General features: G+C 39.7%; 1 protein-coding gene across 3 annotated transcripts; it reads left to right on the top strand.

Moving 5' to 3' along the window:
• Window positions 1–1,313: 1,313 nt before the first annotated feature.
• LOC146628610 (spindlin-1-like) lies at window positions 1,314–16,347 on the top strand. Of its 3 annotated transcripts, XM_085359614.1 has the most exons (8): window positions 1,314–1,436; window positions 7,047–7,150; window positions 8,655–8,750; window positions 11,790–11,838; window positions 11,948–12,083; window positions 12,919–13,036; window positions 13,145–13,378; window positions 14,902–16,347. In XM_085359614.1, exons 3-8 carry the CDS (start codon window positions 8,711–8,713, stop codon window positions 15,099–15,101), a joined length of 777 nt encoding a protein of 258 aa, XP_085215740.1. In that variant the 5' UTR covers window positions 1,314–1,436; window positions 7,047–7,150; window positions 8,655–8,710; the 3' UTR covers window positions 15,102–16,347. The 3 variants fall into 3 exon arrangements, with proteins under 3 accessions (XP_085215740.1, XP_085215739.1, XP_085215741.1); XM_085359613.1 differs by lacking the exon at window positions 7,047–7,150; XM_085359615.1 differs by lacking the exons at window positions 1,314–1,436; window positions 7,047–7,150 and adding an exon at window positions 1,641–1,747.
• The last annotated feature ends 6,332 nt before the right edge of the window (window positions 16,348–22,679 follow it).

Raw genomic sequence — 22,679 nt, 5'->3', positions numbered from 1 at the left:
AGGGCAGAACAAGCCAGTTTATTGGTCTGTCTGTCCGTTTGTCCTTCCTGCTTGTCCCTGTTTCTGGCTGTCTCTGTCTGTCTCCTCCACTGTCGCATTCAACAGAAGGACGGATCACTATTAAGCAGGGAAAAACAGCGTAATGCGCCAGTCGGTGTACTTGAATTTCCTCTCGGTTGCACTATTTGGCAAAAGGAGTGAGGGGCGGGGAGAGAGAGTGAGAAGAGTGAAGGCAGCAGCAATACTGCCGGAAGTGTGGCTCTGGAGTACAATAAAGGCTTTATTCTCGCCTGTATGACTATTAAGTTAAATTAAATAAATTGATAGGAAATTAGATTTTTTTTTTACATATGAAAATTAAGAAAAAAATACCTTTGTGAAATAAATATAGAAGGACTATGAGTAACAGCTTCTCCTTTCTTTAAATGCTTTTGATATGATTTGAATTTGCTGGTGTTGTAATAATATTTTGTATGATTCAAGTTCAATATGTGAGTTCTTTCCTATGCAACCTCAGAAAATAAAGAATATCATGTCTATGTCTTGCAAAGTTAACTATAACTTTTATCTATAAATTTACCTTTTCTTTTTTTCTGACTATTTTTTTCTTAGAAAATTTACGTTTTTTCACCATAAAGTTGCAATTTCTTCCTTGCACATTTTCCTGTTTTTTCCCCTTAAACTTTGTCATGAATTTACTTAGTTTTTTTTCTCAAGTTACCAATTTTCTTTCATCAATTTGGCAGATTTCTTTTCTTATGAATTTTCCTGTTTAGTTCTTGTAAATGTGGCAGTTGTTTTCTTGCAAATTTTCTTGCTTTTCCTCATACATTTGTCTGTGTTTTGTTGTCAACGGTTTTCTCATTAATGTATCATTCTTCTAATAAGTTTGCAGATTACTTGTAAATGTCCCCCTTTTTTGACACGTTTCCACATTCATATTCCTACATTTTCTCCCTAGTGTGTCAATTTCTTTTACTTCTCTTATAAATTGGCCTTTTCTCATAAATGTGGCTGTTTTTTCCTGCAAATGTGCTTATTTTTCTTATACATGACCCAAACACAATTCATGAAAATTTGATTTTTTCAACTAACTTTTCCAGCTTGGTCTCTACTTGTCCAGCCCCTAATTTTTAGCTATTTATTTATTTTTAATTCCTCTAGTGGCACCAATAACTTCGTCACAAAACAGCTGCTTGTTCGTTCGTGTGGTTAAAGTTTTGCACGTCTTTCTTTTGGGCGCTTTTATTATGGAAGGCTTGACCGGAAACATGGCGCCTGGCCGCCTTTAGCTTATCTCTTCGTGGTGAGATGGCCGTGGAGTCTCAGAGGTTCCTGTGAAGTCGAAACGGGCTCTGTGGACAGACAGCAGGAGGCGAGAGAAAGTCCCTCGTTCACGGTCCTCTTCGGCCTCCGTGTTTTAAATTATATCAACGGTAAGACGGAAACAAACATGCACGTGTCTGCTAGCTAGCTAGCTAGTTAGCGCGCAGGTAAACAAGCAGAAACAAAAACACCGTGAGCGCTCGTTTTGTTGGTTACGTTCTCCCGCCGAGGGGGAGGGGCGGGGGGAGCAGCAGCAGCGGCAGACTGGGTTAGGTCCGTCTGCCGCTGCTGCTGCTGCCTTTCTGTCTGGGACACTGCTGCCTTTTCCGTAGAAATGCCTTTCCCGGACGCCCCCTTGTCTTCCGCAACTCTGAGGCCCCTATCCGCCCCTTTCCCCTCTCATCTGGAGCTGTAAATAATAGTGAGTATAAAAGAAACCGAGCAACATGGCTGACGCTGGCCCTGCAGAACCTGCTTGGTCGTTTTGTCAGTGCAGATGATGACTGTATGATGATTATTGTGTACATATTTTTTCTAACTGAGCAGATTTGCTCGATGCTCATCAGACTCCCTTGCAGAGAATAAAGGAAGAGGTGTGGGGGCTCGTGCTGCTGCTGCCATGCTGCAGATTAAAAACAGTGTGTGTAAGTCAGCCTCTGGGTTTGCTGCATTGTCTCAGTCAAATGCAGCCAATAAAGTAATTGGTTTTGCATGTTACTGGAAGCGGATTTAAATCCTCCAGCCTGATGGTAGCTACGCCCCCTGTGCCAACTTGTAACCAAATCAAAGCAAAGGTCACCTGGAGGCTGGTCCCCCAGGTGAAGCTGTAGCTTACCTGCTGTTGCTTCCCTCACTGAACAGAAAATCAGTAAGGTTTGGGAGTGAATGTGTATTTTTGTCTTTGTCTTTTTGTTTTCTTAGCACCCCAGTGAATGTTAAATATTTGATTTTCCAGTCCTGCTTTTTTGTGTAACCTGAAGGTGACACCGACTCTACCTTTTAGTTTCTCTATTTCTATTTTAATTTTAGCCTACCTGTGTGTCTCTCCTGTTGTTTATCTGCTCTGATGTATTTTTGCACTAGTAAGCCAGTCACTGCACCTCCTCCTCCCTCTTCCTTTTCTATTTTATGTCAGGGTCCAGACCTCCAGTGCTGAAAAATGAAGCAAAAAAACAAACAAAACAACAACCCTGCAGTTCCTCTAATGGCCACTAGAGGCTCCAACAGTTGTTAAAGCTGTTAAAATGGCCAACTTTACAGTTTACAAATTTTCTTGAAGCCAGTAGTGTCGTGGTTACTTTGTGCACTTAGCAAGTGAAAGGTTGCTAAGCTCAAAGCTAATATGCTTTAATGTTGCTACAGTCACCTGTTTCAGCATTCACCTGTCCGTCAAAGAGGCCATGCCCCTAACTTTAAACCTCAGCAAAATCACAACAGGTGACTTATATAAACGTTATGTAGACTGTATAGTTGCCATGCAGGTGGAAAATATCCATAAAGACCAAAACTGTTTTATCAGGTTGCAAACATTTTAACATGATGGTCTATGAGGACTGACTCTGTTGTAACCAGCCTCTAGTGGGCATTAGAGGAATTGCAGTTTTTGACACTTCCACGTTACATCATTGTTATCATGGACAATGATGTCCCATTGTCCATGGGACATCATTGTCAGTGATGCCTGTAGTCTGTAACACAAGCTGACAGAGGTCAGTGATGATCATACAGTCGCCCTTCTGGTGTTTATTAATGAAAGAAAACCATTTAAAAAAACATGAAGAAAATGAATAAATTATATAAAGTCAGCATAATAAGAATCTAAATGAGTGGCTATGCCGTCAAAGACACCAGAACACCAAACCTGCCAGAAACCTTTTTGAGCTCAGTATTACACTGTTTAAAAGCACATGTTAGGGAAACTCTAGATTTATTTTACTTTCTGAATCACGACCCTGAAGAACAGTTTGGGCAGTGCTGGGACTTGATGTAATCCAGATGTTTTGGGAGGTGAAAGAACCCCAGAATTCCTCCATAGATTTTTCTAGTCTGGGTTTCCTTACGGTACCCCTACAGAGTGTGTGAGTACTCGTATTACTGTTGTTGTGGAGACGGATCTGTTCACGCAGTCACATTGCGGGGATGTGCAGCTCTTTCCAGTCCCCGTGAGCTCAGGTGTTAAATCTTTAAGGTTCACACTTGGTTACGGGTTAAGCTCGGGAATGTTGTCAGCCCTGATGGGGTAATTCTCCAGGAAATGAATGCAAGTGAGCTATTAGTTGGACCGAATGACGCTGATTCGTTGCTGTCCAGATTTCCTCTTCCCCTCAGGACGGCAGATGACTAATCCTGTGTTGCTCCAGGCAACGAGAGGAAAATCATCACCAGCTGCAGCCAAGCACTGCAGAGCGTCTCTGGTGTTTCTGGTGGGTTAGTCTCCTCTGCAGGTGAGCGGGAGCGTGTTTGAACATCTGCTCTGCTGATAAAACCATCAGAAAACCCGTTTTTCTTTCCTCACTAGTTCTGCTGCCCAGCACCAAACCATTTGCTCTCTTATTGTGAAACGTGTGCTGATGGATCAACCCAACGAGTGAGCAATCAGTAGTGAAGGAAACATACAGCCTCTGAGGCCGGTTTCACAAAGATGGAGCTTGATTATGGTTGATTTAAAACGAATAGAATACCTTCATACTGAAAGAACACATCCAGCTGCTTACCCCAGTAGAAAATGTTGGTTAGAAGAAGAGGAAGCTCACAGGGAACGCTTAAAACGATTAAAAATGGTGCTGAGGTTATGTGGTGGGGGTTTTTATTTTTTTGTTTCTGTGGATAGATCGTGAACAGGATGTCAGCAGTCAGATTCGGGCAGTTTAGTAGTAAATCATGGCATTTTTGCTAAAGTGGGCGTTTATAGAGATTCACAATGGCTCATTCTTCTGCAGAAGTATACAGTGTGGAAACGTTGGGCAATGTTAAATAAAATGTAGTATAAAATCAGACTGCTGTTTTTAAACAAAGTCAACATCTGGCTTGTTAGCTTGTTAGCTCGTTAGCTTTCACGCGTCTGTTATTTCACTGATGGCCTCAAAATTATTTGAAATTTCAAGGAAATTTGCGATAATGATGTAAATAGGTAAAAACAAATACTGAACAATATTTTTGTGTGATTGCAGCTTGCAGGCAGCAGCGTTACTGTGTTATAGCAGTGATGAAGCATAAGTCAAATAACAGTCAAGAACAGAAGTTGCCTATGTTGCGTTTTCAATGGAAACTTTAAGTAAAAGTATAGTAAAACTGCTTAATACTGCTTAATAATAATAATTCAGGTAGTGTAACCTTCACATAATGAAACTGAAAAATATTTTGTACCTGGGATGTTTCCTGTTAACCAGTTACTTAAAGCCCTCCTTTTCTACCATGCAACTGCATCAGTAATTTGGTCCAGCAAGCGAGTGCTCCGTTGTTTATTATTAGTCATTTGTTTATGCTAATAACATAAACAAATGTTATTAGCATTTATTTATGGAGGCTGAGACGCTGCTCTCGCTCTCACGGATGTCTGAAGTTTCGTTTTATGTTTAAGGGAACATAAACTCATACCACCTTTATATTATATGACCTTTTTGTAATCACTTTAAAATTTATAGCAGTATTATTGTAGACTGCATCATGTGTCACAGCCCTAATTTTTATTCATTTATTTATTAACCTTTATTTAACCAGGAAGATCCCATTGAGATTAAAAACCTCTTTTTCAAGGGAGGCCTGGCCAAGATAGGCAGCAGCAGATGTCTCACAGTTACAGAAATTACTCAAACACAGGCAGCAACAACACACATGCAACAATAAGTAAAAGAATACAAATAAAATAAAATAAAATTTAATAAAATTCAAATAAAAATAAAAAAGTCAGTTAAAATGACAATCAATCTAATTGAAACACTTGCAAGTTATGGACTTGGCCTCAAGGATTGTAGTTTGGATTTAAAAGCACTTAATGAAATGAATTCAGTCATTTTCCATTCCTTCTGCAGTTTGTTCCAAGCCGAGGGGGCTAAATGGACAAAAGCTCTTTTACCAAGTTCAGTTCGGGCAAATGGAATCACCATAATCCAGCACAGGCAAGAATGTTGCAGCAACAAGCCGCTTCTTTGTATTAAAAGAGAAACACAACTTATTTTGAAAATCAAATCTCAATTAGCAGTCACTTCAATTGCTCGCCTCAAAGCAGGGAAAAGTTCATGTCACAACCAGTTATTTTGCAGCTCAACCACCAGGCCTGAAGTAGATTCGAAAAATCGTTGTCAAGATCGATGAAGAAGCGAGGGATGGACAGACGTACAGAGATTTCCCACGTTGTTGGGAAGATGGCAGTGGAGTTCAGTCGGGGCAAGTCTTGAAGGTGTAGGTTTGAAGTCTTGAGCACAGCAGACAGTGAGCAGTTAGGGGGTCAGATGTGATACGTAACAACCCGCATACAGTTAAATAATACACTGCAGGCCTTCCTCCCAGGCTCCACTGATTAATAATTGAAGTCTCATGTTCAGGACATGAAACCTGCTCTCTCTTTTCCAACGTGAGATACAAGGTGCAGCGTGGCCTGTTGCCAGTTAGGAAAAAATATGTAATATTCAAGGAAAAGCTTTTGTAGTGCATGTATAGAGGTAGGTCTTTAATTCTAATTACTGATTTGACCAGTTCCCGCCTGATGGTGGATAAATGAGCACTTGTGTTGTCAGTTTTCAGATCAGGATATTGACTACAGATTTCACGATCTTTCGTCATCTTCAAGTGTTTGACAGTCAGGCGGCGTGCCGTGTCTAATTTAGGCATGTCTGTGAGCAAGGCGGTTATCCACCCACTGGTTGTTCTGGCAGAAACAGCGTTTGTGTGTTGGTTCAAGCTCCCGTCTGATGAATAAAACAAAGTTAAGAGGGTCTGATAAATATTGCAGCCTGCGATCAGAGTTCAGGGCCGATGCTCAGTTTGGATGGCAGATTCATCTCTCTGTCCCTTAAACCTGTTCTGAATATCCTGTCCCTCACCTGGAATTTGCTATAAATCAATAAAATCTGAGGGAACAGGTGTGCTTTGAAGATGGCTGTCAAATGGAAGACTTCTAGTAACTACCAAATTTACAAAACTTTCACTGGTGGATTTTAATTACGTGTTTAAGTAAAATTGTCACAGTTTATCACAGAAAATTAGTTTGAAGTGCCGACTTACTATAATCATGTAAGTCAAGATCCATTGACATGCTTCTTTTTATTTAATATTTTAGGGTTTTGTGGCTGTTTATTTTTCTTTGAAGGCGGTATTGAGATTGTTCGTGGGTCAGCTCTGGCTCTTGGGTGTGTCCCGATGCTTTTGCCTGAATGTAATCTTCCATATTTTGTCTAGATTTCACTTTTTAAGGTTTTTCTACTTTGTTATTTGTTTTTATTCGCGATATTCTGCAGTCATGCAGATGTTGTTGGGTCTGTTGTGGTAAACTAAGAGCCGAGCCCGAAGGCAACGCCGTCAATTTACTGGTCGATCTGTCAGACCTTAACAGAGAGAGAATTTAAATATGAAGATGTTATTGTGATGTGATCACAGCATGGAACTTCATTATGACACATGTCATTTACTGTAACATCAAAAACATTTAGGGTTATTTTCTGAGTAATACGAGAAAGCCATCGGTGCTGAATAATTGTTTAATGAAATGATTTCTGTCACAGGTTTGAATCTGGTTTTGCTGAAGAGGGTTGAGCAAAACGAGCTCCAGGTCCTAGAAAGCGACCTGCTGAACCGCTCATCAACTGTGCTGAATACTGCAGACCGGGTAACCACTGCACAGCCTCATTAACCGCCTCAGTTTGTCTCTACTTTTAGATAAAATTGGTGTAATTTTAAAGCCATTATGTGATGATAATTATAACACTAATTTTTTGTTGGGTCTTTGTGGATTGATGATGCACATTCAGTCGTGTGTGAAAGAAAGTTTCCACAGGACTCTCTGCAGCTCTGTGAAAAACTAAGTGTGTCCTGTGATTCAGAGGCTTGTAGACTCACCTTTAGCAGGAGTAACCTGAAGTAATGTTTGACTATCAGTCCCTCATGTTCTTGTGGAGGAATTTTGACCCACACTTCTTGTGACGTTGCTTCAGTTTATTGATGTTTGCAGGCATTTGTTGTTTCACAGCTCTCTGAAGGTCCCACCACAGCATTTCAGTCAGGTTGAGGTCTGGACTTTAACTGGGCCATTGCATCACCTCGATTCTTTTTCGGCCATTTTATTGTTGATTTGTTCCTGTGCACACTTGAGTGCTCCAGACCAGAAAACTCACAAAATATCCAGTTTTGGACCATTCTGTTTTTGATTAACAACACCTTGATGCTACTTACCCTCCTAATTCCTATGCAAGCACTTAGGGTGAATTTAGTTTTTCACAGGACTGTAAAACTGGCTGACATCCAGCAAAGACAACAAGTTAATCTTACGGTATTTAACAGAAATGAGTGTTTTTTTTGTCATTTCTGACATTTGACAGAAAAATCTCTCTTAATCCTAAGGAAATGAAACCCCAATTTAATAAAGCTTGTCACCAATCATATTGGTGATTTGAAGTTTCTATTTAGTAGAAAGTGGGATGTTATTTCATAGATTTGGACCACACTCATCCTCAGCTTCACATGTAAGAATACTTTAGTTGTGTCCCATCATCTTTCTGATTCTTACGTCTGGGATCTGGTTGCATAATTGTGTGCTTATTAAACATTTTGTCTTCCGTGAACAATACAAATGAAAACAGTCACGGTATCAAGGTGCCGAGCCTCTAGGTGTAAGTGTGTGCACCATAGATAAAGAGCTTAAGGAAGGAAGAAAAGACTGAGGCTGTGTGCAAGTGGGTGTGTGATTGGATGAAGTGTATAGTGATTTGAGCTGAAGGAAAAAGTTCAGTATAAAAATGTCACTTCACCTCTTCCTCCCAGTGCACATAATATTTGATACCAACATGTTCTATGTATGTAAAGATATGTGCATGTATTATACAGGCAATAGTACGGTAGTTAGCGCAGCTTGATCAAGGAGTATTATATTTAGTATTAAAATACTTAAGCAGTTAAATGGGGTCAGAGTTGTTGAGTTCCCCCCCCTGCATCTGGTCTTTGTGCCCCACCAAGCTCTACTTGTGTTGGACCTGTTTGAATGGAAAATTCCCAAAACAGAAAGGCTCTGACATCATGTTTTGTTGATCATGTACAAACATTTTCCACCACTAGATGTCAGTAAAGTCACAGATAATAACTCCTCTGTGTTTTGTTTTGTTTTTTGTCCTTGGCAGGTTTGAGCTGTAGCTGTGTGGCCGGGCAGCCTGGCTGCCCCCCTGCCTCCAGATGAATGAAGAACACTCCGGGACACAGAGACACAGCTGATACAGGTCAGGACGCCCTCACTGCCCCGACACACACTGCTGCACAGAAATAGTGTTTGTTTTCTGTTGCATTTCCAGTCAAGTCCAGTGTGTTAGAAATGAATACAGATAGTTGACCAGTCTTAATCATACCTCGTAAGACCTGTCATTCAAATCCAAAGATGGTTGTAGTGGTGACTTAGAGATACTGACAACTGCAAGCAGCAGTGATGAGTAGAAATTCCTGTTGTACTTTTAATGAAGTCAGCCTGAGTGGTGCATGCATTGCTGCTGCACTGTGGTACAAAGTCTCTGTGGGCCACGCAGCCACAAAGAAATTGACAGTCATGCAGAAGTGCATGACGGTGAACTCACTGTGAAATGATGAAGTTCATGAAACTTAGAGACTCACAGAAACTATAACACGCCTCTTTGGGTTAGGCGTGTTTGGATCTCAGAGGGTTCATTCATTTAAAATCTCCTTGAAACTTGCTGCAAAGAGAGAGTCCAACATAACCAAGTGTTTACTTTTGAAGCCCTAAGCTTTGGTCACTGTGTTTAAATGTCTCAGCGTTCACAAATTAAAGGCTAATGTAGCCACTGAAGAACACAGGCTGAGCCTAAATATTCAGTTTGGACTGTATATGAGACTCAAATTAAAGCAGGTGAATATTTTAAATGAATTATAAACTTCATCCGTCTTTCCAGTTTCTTAACTATTTATCTGTCTTGAGGTTGGGGGGGGGGGTCAAAACTTACACAGGGCAGACGGCAGAGTAGTAAGCTGACAGTCACAGTGCTAACAGAGACAACCACATGTTGACAACCACACACTGTCAAATCCACTGCAATGGCCAGTCTAGATTCGTTCAGTGATATAAGATGCATAATTTTGGATTGTGGGAGGAAGGCGAAGTATCTAGAAAGAATCTGAAGAAACGACCCGGTGGCAAGCTTTGAGGTGACATCATATCACAGTTTGAAACAGCAGTGTTGAAGGGTTAGCAAAGACTTTACCATGTAAAAGCAGTTTAGGAATCTAGCCTACTTAAATTAGGGAACAAAGGTGGAGCGCTATCAGCTGAACATGAGTGATCATCACATCTTCTTCTTTAGGCTACGTCCACACGTACACGGGTATTTTTGAAAGCGCAGATTTTTCTATACGTAAATGCCATTTTGGGTCACTGAAAACAGAATTTTTTAAAAACTCCTGCCAGGCTGGAGATTTTCAAAAACTGTTTTTGCGTTTACGTGTGGACGAGGAATACGGAGATTCAGTCACACAATGTCAAAGGTGTGCGCCGTTTTTCACGTCACAGCGTGCGCGTAATTGTTTACATGAGATGAATTTCTTCAATGGCGGACATAAACAAAATACTGTTGCTGTTAATCTTACTATCTGCAGTTTCACACGCTTACATACAAAAACGCAGTTACTGCCCCTCCAGTTAGAAAGACAGAGGTGAACTGTCTTTCTAACAGAGTGAACTTCGGACGTGGCTTCTACATTCAACACAGACGCTCTCACAACCCAAATCCTGGTGCTGGTTTTGAATAAATTAAATTTAAAAAAAATAATACAATCTATGTATGCTGTATGCATTTTGCTCTTTCCTAAGTTGTGAGTCCACACAACACTCAAAATACTGTCTTTAGTTATTAATATTTGAAATGATGAAAGCACTTGAAAAGTAACACCTAATTAGCTGCCTTTCCAGAAAAACAAAAACTTTTCGTTAGTACTTAAGGTTTTGTGAGGGTACAAAACCCTGTTTACTCTTTCCCTGCCAGGCTTCTAGACTTCTGATTGGCCAACATTTTGTTTTTAGTGTTTACATGTGAATGGAGATATGGAGGAAAAAAAAAAAAAACGAAAACAGAAAATCTCAGTTTTCAAAAAGAAATAAAAAAATACACCTTTACAGATAGATAGGGCTGTGCGATATGACCAAAATCTCATATCCCGATATTAAGACATCTATCGTCCCGATAACGATTTAAATCACAAAAATGTAACATTTTCTGTAAATTCTGTGAATCTCGGGCAGCTCGACTTGCGGGAAGTGTTTCCAGCTGCGCGTCATGTAGCTGGAGTCCAGCGTTTTAACCGATTCATGAAACGATACATTTTTAGACATAAGTTGTAACGGCCGCCGTTTTCTTTGTGAGTATTTATTACACGGCGTGCTGCGGGGAAAAGCCTGTTCTAACGTTTGAGTCTAAGGTTTAGTTTTTAGCACCTGGCGGCTCTTTTTTACTTCTCATCTGTAAATAATCTGCTCTTTCACGTGATTCAGTTTCTTTTGAAAAGTCTCAACAGGATCTTGAGCTTTATTGTGAAAGGTTTATGTGGAACATAAACAAGCGGACACGCGATGGTGCTACCGTTGTTGTTGCTAACGACAACGCATAAAAACAGGTGCTTGTCCGTCCGTAGTGTGGTTATATAAAATATAAGAGAAAGAGAGAACTTTAAGAAATGAATATAGCCGCTACAGTGACCATCAAAACGGTGAAAAAATATTGCCGTAAACAGTTTATTTTGTGACACCACGAAACAAACGATAGCGTAAAATGAAACGACAGACGTTTTTATATCGTCATCTGATATATATCGTTATATCCAACAGCCCTACAGATAGATATGCCTTTTGTATTGTTGGTTTGCCCTCTTCTGGCTATAAATGCAGCCTTTGGATGGTTCAGTTCTAATCGAATGTGATTTTGTTGTTGTTGTTTTTTTTGTCCAGTTTTAAAAGCATTAGAGCAGAAACACCAGTTTTCTTTCAGAGGAGGTTGATGAATGCTCAGAGCTGGTAATAACTGTGGCTTCCCGAATTACATCAGAAGACGTGCTGTTTGTTACAAAGTGATGCAGCAGTATGTGAGTCAGTGCCTGGGCGTTTTTCCACCTTAATTCAAATGTCTCTAATAAAGGCGAGCAGTAACAGGAAATATCCAGGACTTGGAGTAAATAGGCTGGAACACATAAAACCATCACCATTTTATATGAGCAGGAAGCTGCCGTTTGGTAAATGATCTGTATCGTGTGTTTCTCCTCAGGGCATGCAGGTGTTTCTGCCAATATGATGAAGAAAAAGAACCCGCACAAGTGAGTAAAGACGTGCTGCGGCTCATTTATTTTTATCCGGCCTGAATATTTGCTCTCGTGTGCAACTTTTTAAGGGCAGGGAGCATTGATTGTATTGTTTTGCATAAAGGAAGCATAAGAGCAGCCTCGGCCCGCCCACCAAAGTCCTGTCGCAGCCTCGACGCAACATCGTTGGCTGCCGGATCCAACACGTCTGGAAGGAAGGAGGAGGACATGTGATCTGGAAAGGAACTGTACTCGACCAGGTAACCAAAGGTTTCTATAAACTGTCCAATCATATGTCACTCCATTCTGTCTGTATACACCTGAGCTCACTTTCTTCTGTGTTAAAGATATAAAAGAACAATGTGACCACTGATACCACCACTTTTGAAGCTTCAGTGTTAACGTTTTGGCAGCTGCCATGTTATTTTTTTTGATAGCCAGAATTAACTTTAACTGGAGCTAATGCTGGCTTGCTTGGTTAGCATTGCACAGAGAGATGCCTGCAAATGAAATACTTGGATTTCACTCACCAGAACTAGAGCACACTAATGGGTGGTCTGTTTGTTATTTATTGTTGCTACTTACTTCTGAGGTAACTGCGAGACAGAAACTACACACCCTATAGAGAGGTGTATTTCAGTGACTTGAATTACTTAAGACAGGGGTGGGCAACTCCAGGCCTCAAGGGCCAGTGTCCTGCATGTTTTAGATCTCACCCTGGGTCAACACACCTGAATCAAATGATTAGTTCATTACCAGGCCTCTGGAGAACTTCAAGACATGCTGAGGAGCTAATTTAGCCCTTTGAATCAGCTGTGTTGGATTAAGGGCACATCTAAAACCTGCAGGACATGGACCCTTGAGGCCTGGAGTTGCCTATACCTGACTTAAGGTAAAGCTCAACAGAGTGGTAAAGCATTTCCTAACTTACATAATTAATTAGTAAACTATTTAAAAAAAACTGCAGTTTTAGGCACTTGGCCTTAATTTTTCTGTTGCTGTCATATTATTAAATATTATTATTATGTTACTGTTGCATTAATTTATGAGGTTGTGTGGACACAAGCACAAAAATTGGGTATTTGTGTCCCACAGGTGCCTGTGAACCCGTCTCTCTATCTGATAAAGTATGATGGATTTGACTGTGTTTATGGTTTGGAGCTTCATAAAGATGAGAGGGTTCAGGGGCTGGAAGTGCTCCCCGACAGACTTGGTAAGGCTGAACATAATTTAAACCCTTTTATTTTTCTTCTTCGTCTAAAGGACACAGCAGACATGTAAACAAGTAACATGAGTCGTGATTTCATTTTGACCCCATCAGCTAAGTCCCGTCTGACAGACGTCAACCTGGCCGACGCCATGATAGGTAAAGCGGTGGAGCACATGTTTGAGACGGAGGAGGGTCCGAAGGAGGAGTGGAGGGGTATGGTGCTGGCCCGGGCTCCCATCATGACCAGCTGGTTCTACATCACCTACGAGAAAGACCCTGTCCTGTACATGTACCAGCTGCTGGACGACTACAAAGAAGGAGACCTGCGCATCATGCCCGACTCTAGTGAGTGAAATTAATTTTTAAAGAGACTTTGCCGAGCATTTGGATCATATTTGCATATGTTGTCCACATTAAAGGCCATTTTCTGTTTAAACAAAATGAAAGTTGATGTGCTTTCTATGTGGTAAGGATCGTATTCTAAATGAACTATTCTATATTTTCTAATATTTCTGCTTTTAATTTCGTCTAAAAGTTGTGCTGCACAGTCTCACCTCCATGCATTATATATACATTGGTTAGCTGCAGTTGTTGGGCAGCAATTGGCTTTTGGGAGAAATCGTCCATCCCCATTCACGCTGTTCTTATTCATGGACTGTAGAAAAAATGCACTTTTATCAAAGCTGCTTGCGTACAACTAGTTTTTGTAAAGTAATCTTGAAGGATTACTTGTGTAAAGGGTCAGATTTACCCCTAACAGTAACCTAACCAAGCACAGTACTGTGCAGAAGTCTTGCTTCAACCCTAATTTATTTATTTATTATTTTTAACTACATGGCTTTTAAGGAGGCAGACTTTCTTTTGATTTTTGAAAAAGCGGTTTTCAGCAGTAGTTCTTCATCATGAGGCTTTTTGGAAATCTTTCAGGTTTTCTTTTGACATTGGAAACTTCTTCAAATATCTGAAAAAGACTATAGACACGAGATAAACAGTAACTGAACATCATGTCCTTGAGGAATAAAATCCAGCAAAGACCTGACACATGATGTTAGAGATGTATCTGGAGCTTCAGGTGTTTCATCTATTGTTTACTGAAGCCTCATCAGAATTGATTTAAGGGGAAGGATGGCTGTTAAGAAGCCATTCTTACTGAAGGGAAACGGGGAGACACATTACACAACAACTGAACTGAAAATCAGTTGCAACAGCTCTGACGGAGTGATGAATCTAAATTTGAAATATTTTGGTTCAACTTATTGTCAGTGTGTACAGAGGAGGTTGGGAGAGGTACAACAGTGAGCCATGTAAAGCATGGTGGAGCCTCTGTCATAGTTTGTAACTGGACATTATGGAATCATGAATCCAGACAAATACCATTAGATTTTGAATCACCATGCAATACCATCTGAAAAGCAATGATCCCAAATACACTGCCAATGCAGTAAAAGGATTGGCACATGGATAGAGAAACACACAAAGGAACATGAGTCACTATCAGGCCTTCCATAGAGCCCGGCCTAAACCTGACCCAAAGAGTAAGTGAGAATAAAAAGCCCATAGAAATGAAACTATACAGCAGATGGAGAAAAAATAAAACTAAGTGCAAAAATAAATGTCCAAATAGACTTCATGTCCACCCCTATTAGCGGGAGTTTGTAGGTCTTTAAAGTGGAACAGTACTTTCTGTCTCAGTGTTAGGACCGATTTAAAACGATAAACTGTGAGTTATGGGTGCAACCTCAACATTGCAAAATGGGCTAAAACCTTAAAATGCAAACATGTTGGTGAATCTGTAACATTTTTACCTATTTAAGAAAACAAACAAACACACACATCTGTTTTAGCACCTGTCTCACTTTCTCCTGCAGATGACAGCGTCCCAACAGAGAGGGAGCCAGGCGAGGTGGTGGACAGTCTGGTGGGTAAACAGGTCGAGTACGCCAAAGAGGACGGCGGCAAACGAACAGGCATGGTCATCCACCAGGTAGAGGCCAAGCCGTCCGTCTACTTCATCAAGTTTGATGATGACTTCCTCATTTATGTGTATGACCTGGTCAAAACTTCGTAAGACTCTGTGGATTTCCTGAAGCCCACCCAAACCCAGTGAGATGGAAAGAAAATGCAGCACACGTCAAGACATCTGAAGCATTTAACCCGGACTTGTTCTTCAGACCATCAAAGATGAAAATGAAGACTGAAAAGAAGATTTTTCACAGCGGGAAATTAGAACAAAGGCTGTTTTTGCGAGTCAACTTGTTTCTCTGCAGGAAGGTTTAAAATGGAAAAAAGACCTTCTTTAAACCCTTAAAATAATAGGAAAAAGTTACCTTTTAATAGGTCTAAAAGCTTTTGAAGCCCTGTATTACATTTCTGGAAAAAAAGAAAGTTATGTAAAAGATCAATTTTAGATTAGAAAATAATACAACATGGATTAGATTCAAGAAGAGGCTTCCTTTTTTTTTTTTTTGTACTAAACAGCGATCTTGTGAATAGATCAATAGTAGTCATCTCTTTTTTGCTTGAGCATTTAGAGATTCTTCTGGAAAGATTTCTGTGTCATGTTTTCTACTGAAGCTCACCTGGCCACAGAAAAACAAGCAGACTCCCAGTGAAGAAATGTAGCCTGAAGCCGGTTGTTGGAAGGGACTTGACTAGAAATCAACAAATCAAACAGACTAGAAGATGAAGATGATGATTATGATGAAGATGATAAAGCAGAAGAAGGATTCTTGGACTGGAACATTTCTAGTCACGATGAAGGAGGAGTTGGTGTTTGGACTCAGACGCCACATCTCAGTGTTGACGATAACTTCTCCATCTGCCTAGCATTACCATGTATGGAAGCTCATTTCTGCCATGATTAAAAAATACTCATGCTAAAGGCAGTATTACAATATTTCTAAGTAAAAATTATGACGCCCTAAATCCGAATAATCAGATAGTTTTGAAGGGTAGCTAGATGCGCCGTTTGGTATACGCGTCACTGAATCATGAATTCATACATTCGCATTTCTGTGTGAATATGCAGAATTTGTAGTTCAGGCTCTGTTGGCCAGTAACGAAGGTAAACAGAGCAAAGCAAGTGAGGATTGTCTGACAGTGATTTAGAACATGACAGCCAGAAATGCTGGTTGTTCCCAGGGGTTAATTCAGCAAATACGTCCACAAACATCCAATCATTTTCACAATTTACAAGTTTAGTTAGTTTAGTTGTTCAAAGAAAATGATAGGGAAAAAAAAAATCAGAATCTTGACTATTTTTTTAGATTCATTTCCGACATCAGTTTTATTTAATATTACAAACTTTTACAAACAAAGCCAAAAGTATTCACTTATTATGTTGATGTTGAACTAAGTAAACAGTATTTCATTTTAAGATCAGATTAAATAATACTTTGACTTGCTAGCTAATATTTAAACTAATGATATACAATCCTTGCTCAGTGAGATAAAATCTTTGACTTTAAAACAGGGTCATGTTTCATAAGTCTGACTAAGCAAGGCTTTTATTGTTGGTTAGTTTTTGTTGTATTTAAATGGTCATTTTTTTCTTGGTACAAATGGGCTTCCATACAACAGAACTCCATAAGACAGGAAGTGAAACAAACTGGTTCCATTTTGACAGTTTAATGTCAAAGCTGGACTTTGTAAAACCCTGGAAACTGTTGGCCCAAACTTCATCCAAGCCGGGTGGTTTGGTGACATCTCTCTGAAAAAGGAACTGTTGAAAACATCAAAATGACCTTTGGAAATATCCTAAACGCCAATTTGTGGCCCATCTGATTGGATGAAGGAAAAACTACATTTTTTGTTTGGCTCTTGTACAGAGAAAACCAAGCTTATTTTCATCACATTGTGTGCTACTCACACAGACCCCATGTTTAAAAAAAAAAAAAAAACTCCAGCAGTTCCAAACTGTGATTTTAAAAAAAAGAAAAGAAAAAAAGTTTTTTGTTTTTGTTCTTTTTTTGCTTTCGTCTTTGCCAAAATCCCCCCTTCTTGTCGTGAAGTTGTTTGATGTTAAAGATGATTGCTTTTTGTTTTCTGTTTTTTCTCGTGATTTCACTAAAGCCTTTGGATTTACTCTCGTGCTGTCTTTTCTAAGTCGTCAAAAAAAAAAAGAAGGAAAAATGGGGCCGAGAAAACGAAACTGAACCATGGCCAAAGCCCTTTCTGTCCTTTTGGAGTTTGTTTAAAAAAAACAACAAAAAACAACAACAAAAAAAAACTTGTCATGGATAGCAGGCAAACACCTGGCTGTGTCACTATTCATGGAAAAACAGACTTTGAGAGCAGAAAGCCTGACTTAATGCTCCTTAAACCTGAAAGGATGGAGGCATGAAGAATGCTTCCTGGACACTTTGTATTGTGTGTTGGACTTTTGAAGTCACTAGAACGCACAAGGACAGACAGATTTGCTGTAGCGCTACAGTCATGTTTCCAACCTTGAAACCATTGGTGAGACCTGAAACTTCTGTCAAGAGCGCTGGGAGCCTAAATCCGGTTCACTTCCATGTTTGGCTTGATAACATTATAACTGAAAATATCCCAGTTTGTATTTACACACAAACCAAAAGATCACAGACTCTTCGTGGGCAGATCGGATCTTCTCCTGGACGTCTTGGAAAGAGCTTCTGTGGGTGCTCACGAGGTGATCCGGTCTGCTTCACAGCATGTATGCAGTAAGAGAGGACACAGTTGGTCGTGTTTAGTATATAAAGAGATTAACAGCCAGTGAAGGTTTGAATTTGTTTTGTCACAGATGTACTTTTTATTTTATTTGGATTTACTCCAGACTGAAGGTTTTCTAAAAACTACTGTTTATTGTACTTATTTGAACTTAAGTTAAAGGGAACCTATTCTGTTTATTGCTACTGGAGTCACTTTGTGTGATTCAGAATTATAAAATAATCCCTAAAAAGCAAGCAAACATCATTTATACTGCAGATTTCCCTCCACGAGGATGTACTGGTTCTTGCCAAACCTCTGTACAGGCTGTGAATTTTAGCATGGGAAAAGAAAAACTGAGCAACAATAGCATAGTAAAAAATTATGAAACTCATAAGCTAATTCCATAACATACAGATTCAATGAAATAATTGAAAGCTTAAAATAAAGCATAATAATAATCAACTCTGCTTATCTGAAACAAACAGTTTTAGCTCCTCCCCTTTTGTTCTGAATTGCCACTCTCCCTATACAGGTGGTTGGAGCTTCTGTTGTCAGATGACCATATTAGGGATATCCACTCTCTCTGACTTCATGCAGAGCCAAGAGTAGAAAAAAAACTGAGTTTAAAGCAGTCTGAAGTTTAAACTTTTGCCTCAGATTTATAAACAATAATGGTTTTGATAAGAAGTGCCACAATATAACACTACTGAACTGATAATGATCATAATCAGTATTTAAAAATAGCATTTTTATTGCATCACAAATGCACATATGATATTATCTTAAACAATCCAGGCTGACTGTAACGGTTTGCAGTTTATTTACTACTGCTGTTGGCGTTCATGTTTCTGTTGCCATGGCAACTGCCCACTAATTGGGAGAGAGTCACTTCCCCCACACACACACACACACACACACACACACACACACACACACACACACACACACACACACACACACACACACACGAAAACCTCTCAAAATCAGACTGAGTCACTCCAGAGTCAAATCCTGAGGTGGTTTCTCAGGATTTGACCTTCTGCCAGCTGCTCCGTGAGCGTCTGTGTGTCTGATCGAGTCTGTGCAGTTTGGTGCTGAATTGTAGGTGTACACCTGTGATGGGGGGGGAAAAAAAAAAAAAAAAAAAGGAAAATCATAATAGGTTCTTTTTAAAATACTTGAGTCTGTTCTGAGTCAGTGTTTTGTCATTCGTCTACATTTGTGGGATAAACTGGGATCTCCTACAGGCTGCTGTCAAAGCCGGTGAACTCCAAACACGAGGGCAGCCAGCTGACTTGATTGCACTGTTCAGGCTGTTTGTGACGGTGGAAATGTGCTTGGATGCTTTGGCTGAATCGATGTACAGAACAGTTTTTCTTTGTGAAGCCTTCAGTGTGTGTACTTCCTGTAATGTAGTTAGTTGCAAAGGCAGATTAAAGCTCTTATTATTATTATTATAACCGTTCTTTAAAAAAAGAAAAAAGAAGACAGACCCTCTGTGAGGTCTGTAAGTCTCTGCACTTGTGTATCTGTTTTGTTTTTCATTGAAAAAGAAGTATGATTGTGATCATCTCAGCTGGCACTATTTTAATCAGTTAACTAAATAACGCGTCGTTGCTAAGACTCGACTCCCAGCCAGGTTATGTTGGTTCCTTTTTGCTCTTATTATGATACCAGATTATTGTGGTTAATGTTGGAATGACATGGGCCTTCTATCATCCTTTTGCCTTGTATTGTTTGTTTTTGTATGTTTAAAAAAATGTATGTTAATAATTTTTATTGTTAATGGAAAACCTGACACGGTGTGCGTCGTCTTCTTTCTACCATCGTTCATTTTCCGGTGATTTAGAGCTCAGACTGAGCAATGAAGGTGTAGTGCTCACATGCTCCCGTGTGATTTAATTATAGTTCAAACAAAAGCAGAGCAATGTTTACCCAGAGAGCCACATCGCCATTTCATATATTTTTAAATGATTTTATTTTATATTTTTCACTCTGAAACATCAAATAGTCTAGCTCTTCAGATTGAACACAGAATGGTTCGTGAAGCTTGGTAAGTCACAAGAGATGTTATAGTTTTCTTCTCAGTTTCTGATTTTAGATCAGTTTAGTTTTTTGTTTTAAAGCTTTAAGTGGTTGTTTTAGTTTTCGCATTATATGGAGGTCTGTGAAGGATATTAAAATATATTAATTTATATGCTCACCATAAACTTATAGTACACCTTGCAAGTACTGGATCGAAGCCCACTTGCCTCCAGAATTGTCTTAATTCTTCATGGCAGATTCAGCAAAGTGCTGGAAACCTTCCTCAGAAATTTGTCCATATTGACATGATGGTGTCACATGACTGCTAAACAGCCATGGTAGAGCTGGGCGATATGAGATTTTTTCATATCACGATATGTTTTTTTCATTTCAGGCGATAACGGTATCTATCACGATATAAGCCAAATAACTATATTTGTAAGATTTAAATGTGCCGTTGCTCACAAGTAAAATGTGAAATAATCAGCAGCTTGTTTTTATTTAAATATTTATTTCCCATAATAAGTTCAACAGGGTAGATGTACTTAAGGAACATGAGACTTTTTCAGATAAATAAAGGCAAATATTGCAAACTACACAAAAGGCAGCCGCTAAAGCGTTTAAGTTTCAAAAGAGAACAAACGAAACAGACTAAATTGTCAATTCCACTTAGAAACAAAATATTAATTCTAAAAATAAATCTTAGTTTGTTTTACAGAATAACAGACAAAACTGACTAACTTTTGTCAATATCAAATAAACTGAGAACTAAAAGGAAATTCTCAATCTCTCCTTGTTGTATAGCTGAGCTTTTCAAACAGTTTTAACAGTTACTTTAGTCTGACAAAAGCCGAATGACGAATTAGCGCTTCCAGTCAGAGACTGAGGCTACGTCCACACGTACACGGGTGTTTTTGAAAACGGAGATTTTCCGTTTTCGTTTTAAAAAATAATCCCGTCCACACATAAAGGCAGAAATGAAGGAAAACGCTGCTATGAACATGCCAAAGCAGCAGGTGGCGCTAGATTCCTAACCGTGCAGAAATGTTGGCCAATCAGAAGTCTAGAAGCCTCGGTGGGAAAAAGTAAACAAAGCTGCGGCATAGAAGCAGAACAGAGTCGTATGTGTGGACGGACAGTAACTGTGTGTATATGTAAGCATTTAAACACTGCAGAGAGTAGAATTAACAGTAACAGTATTGTAGAAATTCATTTCACCGAAACAATAACGTGGCGCACAGTGTGACGCATGCACCAGTTTATTGTATTTCCAGACTTGCTTTCGGCACAATTTACAGTGCACGCTACTCTGTTTTTGTCAGACTTGAAATAGCCGAAATACCTTCACACTACGGAACTTCTATGGCTCTTCCGTTCGACAATCTCTCCGGCGTTGGAACCATCATCTGTTTTCTCTTCGGTCACGCTCGGTTGATTTTTCTAGTCGGCACACTCATTTCCTCCATTACCCGCTGGCTGCTTCCCAAACACAAACACGTGCGGCTTGGCACTTGTGCTGTACGTAACAAGTCACGCGACGTGACGCTGCGGCTGTGATTGGTTCGGCTCTGCGCTACTTAGTTTGGATTGGCTGACCTTTTTTTTTTATTTTTTATTTTTTTTATTTTAAGAGGACAAGAGCGGCGAGGTCTATCGCGATAGCTTAATTTCTCTATCGAGTAAAAGTTATATCGCGATACATATCGTTATCGTTCTATCGCCCAGCTCTAAGCCATGGTGTGAATCTCCTTTTCCACCCAAAGGTGCTCTACTTGAGTACACAGAGCTATATGTCATATTCCAGAATCCAGTAACTGGGATCATTAAGGGATGGATCTGGTCAGTAATAACACTCAAGCAGGCTGTGGTGTTTAGATAATGCTCAGTCTGTACTAATGGGCCCAAAGTGTACCAAGAAAACATCACCATCACAGCACTAACACCAGCCTTAACTGTTGATACAAGGCAGGATGGATCCATGTTTAAGTTTTTTATGCCAAAGTTTCCTGTTCTTTGGTGACAGGAGTGGCACCCAGTGTGGTCTTCAGCTGCTGTAGTCCAGAGATGCTCTTCTGCATACCATGGTTGTAATGAGTGGTTGTTTGAGTTGCCATTGTCTTCTGGTCTCTGGTATCAAGAAGACATTTTTAACCGCTCGATATTTTCTGTTTTTCTGACCGTTCTCTGTAAACCTTGGAGATGTTTTTGGGGGAAAATCCCAGCAGGTCAGCAGCTTCTGATATATTCAGACAGCCTGTGTGACACCAACAAAGATGCAAGTCAGGTAAATCACCTCTCTTCACTCTGATGCTCGATTTGAACTTCAGCACCTTGTCTTCACCATGACCAAATGCCTGACATTGACTGATAATTATATCTGGGTTAACAAGTAGCTGAGGTTTGAATCAGGACTCGTCCTTGGTATGCGGTGGCAGTGCTAATTGGTACTACATATCCAACCAATCATGCTGTTGTTTTCAAGGCAGAAATTAATTTCAGAACAGTTTTTTTTTTTTTAGTATCAAGTTATAAACATGTTTGTTTTAACTGTGGACTCATTCACTTTTGGAGCCAGCCTCCAGTGGACATTAGAGGAACTGCAGTTCTGGTACTTCTATTAAACAGCAGCTGCTTTACTTCAGGCTTGAGGGTTTAAAGCTCCACCCCTCTGACATGTGAAAGAGGAAACAAGTGTTTCCGTTAAAGTTTGAAAAAGAGAGCAAGCCAGCATGACTTGAACTGAATTTGTGGTTAATGAAGCAACTTCATTAACCACAAATTACTTAAAATAACCAGACACTCTTTAACTCATGATGAGTCAAATAGAGTAGAGATGTATCTGAATATAGCATGACAATTTTATGCATTCTCCTTGCAGTGTTTGATTAGCTCTCAGAAAACTTGTGTTCATACACCAAAAACCACAGGGCAGGTTAATTTCAGAGTGACT

The sequence above is a fragment of the Diplotaxodon limnothrissa genome, linkage group LG7 (genome assembly GCF_057381915.1).
Source record: "Diplotaxodon limnothrissa isolate DT_005_m linkage group LG7, D_limnothrissa_male_GT1.1, whole genome shotgun sequence".
In the NCBI taxonomy this organism is placed as follows: Eukaryota; Metazoa; Chordata; class Actinopteri; order Cichliformes; family Cichlidae; genus Diplotaxodon; species Diplotaxodon limnothrissa.
Note: the sequence above shows the minus strand (reverse complement) of the source record. Positions and strands in the feature narration are given on the sequence as shown.

Excerpts from the sequence above, each read along its gene's own strand:
- LOC146628610 (XM_085359613.1), top strand. The coding sequence starts at position 8,711 with ATGAAGAACACTCCGGGACACAGAGACACAGCTGATACAG. Across the intron at positions 8,751-11,789 it reads CAGAGACACAGCTGATACAG|GGCATGCAGGTGTTTCTGCC; the intron begins GTCAGGACGCCC and ends GTTTCTCCTCAG. Across the intron at positions 13,379-14,901 it reads GCGCATCATGCCCGACTCTA|ATGACAGCGTCCCAACAGAG; the intron begins GTGAGTGAAATT and ends TTTCTCCTGCAG.